Raw genomic sequence first — 6,503 nt, 5'->3', positions numbered from 1 at the left:
AAATGAAACCACAAAAGTACCGATGAAAGCAAAACCACCTGATTTTATAATCTTAAAATTAAGAAAACCTTTCCAAAGGGAGGGTGGGAGAGGGGAGGAAGGGGGAACCGATCACAATGATCGACACATAACCACACACACCCCCTCCAGGGGGACGAACAACAGAAAACATGGGGGAAGGCAGACAGGGACGGGGTAAGCTATGTTAATAGTAATAATTTATCAAGAGATCACGAGGATGGGGGGTGGAAGGGAAAAAAGAGCTGATGCCAAGGGCTCAAAAGAAAGTAAATGTTGTGCTCGCTTCAGCAGCACATATACTAAAACTGGAACGATTTAAAAAAAAGTAAATGTCTAGAAAATAATGATGGCAATATATGTACAAATATGCTTGATACAATTGATGCATGGATTGTTATAAAAGCTGTAAGAGCCACCAATAAAATGATAAAGAAAAGAAAACCTTTCCAATCATTGTATTGAAACCCAGAGGTCCCAGAACAAAATCATACCAATGTGAATTGGGGGTGGGGGGTGGAGTGGAGACCCAAAGCCCATCTGTAGACAATTGGACATCCCCTCACAGAAGGGTCACAAGAAGAGATGACCCAATGGATGGATGGATGGATTGTGATAAGAGTTACACCAGCTCCCAATAAGAGCTCCAATAAAGTGATTAAAAAAAAAAGATGACCCAGTCAGGGTGCAAGCAGTATACCACTGATGAAACATACAACTTTCCTCTAGTTCCTTAATGCTTCCTTCCCCCCACTATCATGACCTCTATTCTACCTTACCAACCAGATTAGACCAGAGCACGCATTGTTATAGATAAGAGTCCAAGACACATGGAATCCAGAATAGATAAACCCCTCAGGTTTATCAATGAGTAGAGATACCAGGAGGATGGGGTAAGGTAGAGGGAGAAAGGGGGCCGAACAACAGAAAAGTGGGTGATGGGAGACAAAGGACAATGTAAGATATGAAAATAATATATAACTTATCAAGGGTTCATGAGAGGGAGGGGGAAGGAGGAGGAAAAATGAGGCGCAGATGATATCAAGGGTTCAAGTAGAAAGATGTGACTCTCACTGCCTCACTCTCTCACTGCCTCACTCTCACACTCATTCACTGCTTCACTCTCTCACTGTCTCATTCTCACTCTCTCACTGCCTCACTCTCACACTCACTCTCTCACTGCCTCACTCTCACACTCTCACTCTCTCACTGCCTCTCACTCACTCACTCACTGTCTCATTCACTCATTGACTCACTCACTCATTCACTGACTCACTCACTGCCTCACTCTCACTGTCTCACTCACTCACTCACTGCCCCACTCTCACTGCAAAAAAAAAAGAAAGAGAAAGAAGATGCTTTGAAAATGATGGCAGCATGTGTACAAGTGTGCTCGACACAACAGATGATTGTGATAAGATATGTAAGAGCCCCCAATAAAAGTATTTAGTTTTAAAAAATAGTAAGTGCAAACAAAACAAAACAAATCCCAGAGGTGAAAAAGGAAAAAAATTACAAGAAAAAAAAAAGCCATGTATATACAACAAAAACACTCGTGACAAAAGATGACAAAAGACAGCCTGAATAAAATATATACAGCCTGTCTGACAAAGGGTTGAAATCCTTCACACATGAAGTAGTGGACAGAAAAAACAGACAGCATACAAGGATCTAAACATAAGAAGATCTCATCAATATTTTTTAAAAAGGCATTAAAACAAATATATGTGCACTGATTAAAAAAGATGGAAAAATAATAACCAGTGTTGGTGCAGAAACAGGCTGACACAAACAGCTGGAGGGGATACATTTGTCTTGAGAGGAATTCGAGTCTACATGTTACAAGAACATCACATAACATTCGTTATCATCTGAAGAGTAAAACACTTCTACAATATTAACTCACCAATCTTAGAAGGAAAAAGAGTTTCGTCATCCAGCTGATCCTGAACCCAAGTCATCAAATAGTCGATATATTTTGGTGCAGAGCATTTGATTGGCTTTTTAATATTAGTACCATCTGCCCAATGATATTCGTATCTGGAGAGAGAAATATTTTTTTTAATGTTAACAAATGTGCAACTTGTAATCATAACAGGTTCATTATAAATAGAAGTTGAGTATCATTTTAATTATTCTAAGTTTTACTGAAGGTTAGGGAGCGTTCCCTATAGTAGTTTTCTGAAACGTGACACAGTTAAGAAGGAGTGACTGTGCATGCAGGAACCCTACTCCTGTCTATTAGGGCGAGAGAGGAGCCCTGGTGTAGCAGCAGGTACACGATGAGCTGCCAAACCACAAGGTCAGCAGTTTGAAACCACCACCTACTCCAAAGGAGAAAGGCACAGCTTCCCACGCCTGTCAAGACCACAGTCTCAGAAACCCACAGGGGCAGTTCTCCCGGCCCTACCGGGCCCTGTGGGTGGGAATCCGCTGGATGGAGGTGAGTCTGGCTGGGTCTGAGGAGCCGGTGAGGGACTGGTGAGTGCACTATGCTCATCGATAGAGCTAGGGTTATAAACCTTGTTCGGGGGAGGTGGCAGACTTCATTAGCGATGCGTGCTTCACCCTCCCACATGCAAAACTTCCCAGATCAATGTAATTTCTCTATTTTAATTTAAAAAGAAGTTTGAGGAACAAAGCAACACAAAAATAAGAACATCCCTCCTAAAACGCTGTAACAAAAACATACTAAGTACACACTCATCAGGGATCTTTCTCCCTTTGTACCTGCAGCACAGTTAGAAAGGTTAAAGAAGCGCCAGCTGGGTACCACCTACTGTTTCGTAAAGCGAGTGTTCTAGGACAGGAAAAAAGACCGGAAGGAAACGTATCAGAACACTCCCACCACACTCTGACACATTATTGGTGATGAAGTGTTCGTCTTTTTTTCTTGATTTCCTTAAATTTATTATAGTCAAAATATTTTTTAATCTAGCATCTTTAAGCCAGATAACTGTTTGTAAATTGTGCTGATTTAGTCAACACTAAATATGATAAGAAAATACTCATCAAATAATAAAAGGCCATCTAAAACACTTACCAAGAAATTCAGTTACAGAATAGAAACAGGAACCATAGATGTTAATAAAATCAGAAATATTAAAACTCAAATCTTTTATTCCTTTACTCCTACAACATAACATTGTTTACTAGGAAGCAGTGATAAAAATCAAGATACCGAAAGCTCACAGGATAGAGTATTTAATAACTAAAAGCTTATAGGTAAGTATTCGAAAACTTGTAAAACTGAATTGCCTTTACACACAAAAAAAGCAAATCATAAAACACCACTTTATTTCACCTATAACACCTATCTAATAAACAGTGTGTGTACCGTGGACCTGCAGACATCACTGGGCAGCTCGCTTCCGTGCAGAATTCGGTGATGGTTCCATATAACATGTTGATCTGGTTGAAGAAATCCACAGCTGAAAGGAGAGGAACGGGAACGTGTGAAAATGTCTCTGTGCACACAACACAGCTCAAGCATCAATTTACACGTACTCTTGGCAGAGTCCTGCGGAGGTTTCACGGTGCAGTAACACAGTCAAGCCTCTAAGTTGTTAGACGGCGATAAAATGGACTTTTGTACACTCATTTTCAGTACGTTCAAGTTTTAAAACAATTTATTTTGCTATCACTGAGAACACACCTAACAAAAACATGCCAACCGAAATTTCCACACACACAGTTCAGTGAAACTGATAGCATTTTTGAGCCCTGCCACTGGTCTCCCCTCCTTTTTGGAGTTGTTCCCCAGTTATTAGCATAAACTCGCTGCTCCTAACCTAATTTTGCAATTTGCTGTTGTCAGCTTCACCCTAAGCAGTTCTTAAAAGAGCAGAATGCAAGGCACAGGCATTCTTTACGAGTTCAGCTATTAAACAGTTTTTTGTTGTTGCTGTTTTTTCAAACTGTTTGGTTTTAAGGAGACTTGCGGGAATATTTCTAAACTAGATTTTTATCTTAGGATAACAGTTTCTGGGATTCATCCAGGCTGCTTGGCTCCAGAAAATTTATCAAGTTCATGAGGATTTGAAATTCTGTTCTACGCTTTCCCCCTTGCTCAGGATTTTTCCCTAGAGTCTTTGATGGAAACATTTAGTGGTGGAGCCAGACACCAACCACACTCTGTTCTTCTGGTCTCTGGCAAAGTACAAGTTGTCTGTGGAGACAATTAACCAGACAGTAGCATTCCTATCTGCTTGGTTCTGTTGCTGCAGGTAAATACAGACCAGCTGGTATGCCTGTGTGGACCCCTGGCATCACATAGTGACTGAGGAGGCAGAACAGAAGCACTAAACACATTATTCAATATATTATGCTTTTAACCAATATGCGACACTTTTAATAGTCCTAGTACTAGAAATAATACAAATGTGATGGTGAATATTATTTTGCTCCTAGCTGTTGTCAAGCCAGATTTCACCATGTGGAAACTCCATGTGTGCGCGCACAGAACCTCTCCATGGGTCCTCTTGGCCTGTCACCTTTATGGAAGCAGCTCACTGGCCTTTTTCCTCCTTGGAGCTCTTGGATGGGTTCAAACCATCAACCTCTAAGTTAGCAGCTAGGCCACTTAGGCTTCTTAATAGTTAATTTTACATTATTAGAATACATCGCCCCCCCCCCATGATATTTGACAATATTCAAAGGCATGAAAAACAAATAGCTTCTCATCAGTCTGGACCAGACAATACCATTTGTGTCAGGGAAGAGAAGTGTTCAGGATTCATGGTGAGGGAGGTGTACCTGCTGTGTAAACAAGCATTCTAAAAATCCAATTCATCATGGCAACTTTTCAAGCGTACTTCTTATTGAAAACAACAACACAGGTTAAAGAGCCTTTACCTAACAGCAGGGCAAATTTAAACTACATGAATATGGAAAGATATGAAAAAGTAGAATCCAAAGACCACTAACAAGTGCTAACAACTTGAAGGAAAGCCACCCCTCACCTGGGGCTGACTCGTCTGGGGTGCTTCCAGAAGGAGCTGCAGACTCAGCTAGATGGGAAGAAAATGGACGAGGAAATGGGCCCCACACATAGAGCTCCATCACTATGCAAAGAGAACCAAGTGACCCTTGGAGAGTTTCACAGACTGTTTGGCTCCCTCTGTTAAATGGTGTTAGAGCCCATCAAGTCAGTTCCTCACTTAATAGCGTCCCTAAAAAATTTATGTCAGGATTTTCAAATTTCTGAATATACAAAAAGATTCCATCTTATCAAAAAACTCCCTTAGAGACTCACTCACTCTCCCATTCACTCTCGCACTTACTCTCTCATTCACTCACTCTCTCACTCACTCACTTAAAAAAAAAAAAAACAACTCCCTTAGAAACTTTCCTCTCAATCATGTTTCTAAGTAACATCGTGGCACTCAGTAGCCATTTAAAGCTAAGTGTGCCAGATGGTGTGCTGGTTTACTGGCCTAAAGGAGCTGTTCTCAAAATGGGGTCCAGGAACTGCTTCTTTCAAGGGGATCTGTGAGGTCAAACTATTGTCCCCACTCCTTTCACTGGCAGTCTCTCTAGAGGGCACCAGGGAGTGTTCCAGAGCAGAGGCTCCTGGATGTGTGCTATCACAGCAGATTGAGTGTAGAAGCAATTTGAGAGTCCAGCTGTCTTCTATCAAGCTAGACATAAATAAAATTTACAAATACGTAAAACAATTGCACATCTCATTAAAATGTTTTGTAAATCAGCCATTTAGATTTAAAAATAACTGCTTAATATTTTCTTAGTTCACATTTCAAAATAGTAACTATCACTAAATATAACCTACATAATTAAAAACTATGGGACTCTCAATCTTTTTTAAAAAAAATAAAAGGACCCTGAGACTAAAATGTCTGAGACCTACTGATCTAGAACAGTAAGTCCAAAAGACAAATAAATCTAAGGTGTGCTGGTGTGGTGGGTTAGTTTGAAACCATACGTCACTCCGAGGGAGAAAAAGGAGGCTTTCTACTCCTGTAGAGTTACAGTCTTAAAAACACGCAGGGGCAGCCCACCTGTTCTATAGGGTAGCCATGCGTCAGAATCTACTCAAGGGTAGAGAGTTTGAATGAAGATTGAAAAGGCCAACTGATGCTTTCAGAACTGTTAGTTGCTATCAAGGAATGACGACCCCTCCCCCTCCCTCCTGGACACAGCAGAACTGATCCACAGGGTTTTCAGGGCTGTCACTTTTGGGAAGCAGACTGTCTGCCAGGACTGTCTCCTTCTGTCTCTTGGTGAATTCAAATCAACAGCTTCCCATCAATTTAACCACCCAGGGGGCTCGTTTTCAAAGTAACAGGTGATCACTTGGAATAAAGTTTAAAAACAAGGATTAAAAAAAAATAGATACCCCACTATGAGACATGATGCCCCTCACTGACCCATGGCTCTTGGGGGGACAACACCAGAGACACAGTGTGGGACTTGCACCCCATCTGATGATCCCACCACACTGAGGCAAAGCACTGGGGAAGTGCAGC

At 41.2% G+C, this 6,503-nt stretch overlaps 1 protein-coding gene across 1 annotated transcript in view; it reads right to left on the bottom strand.

Annotated features, from left to right (window-relative positions):
- MOB1A (MOB kinase activator 1A) overlaps positions 1–6,503 on the bottom strand; it is a 37,159-nt gene that overhangs the window by 14,334 nt on the left and 16,322 nt on the right. Inside the window, exons 3-4 of the mRNA XM_004696099.2 lie at positions 3,356–3,449; positions 1,925–2,058 (exon numbers count right to left, since the gene is read on the bottom strand). Of these exons, the coding sequence (XP_004696156.1) occupies positions 1,925–2,058; positions 3,356–3,449 (228 nt within the window). The remainder of the gene's footprint in view (positions 1–1,924; positions 2,059–3,355; positions 3,450–6,503) is intronic.

Source organism: Echinops telfairi, unplaced genomic scaffold, assembly GCF_000313985.2.
Source record: "Echinops telfairi isolate 266 unplaced genomic scaffold, ASM31398v2 ScPeMD7_9;HRSCAF=40, whole genome shotgun sequence".
NCBI lineage: Eukaryota > Metazoa > Chordata > Mammalia > Afrosoricida > Tenrecidae > Echinops > Echinops telfairi.
This window is presented reverse-complemented; position numbering and strand designations above follow the sequence as displayed.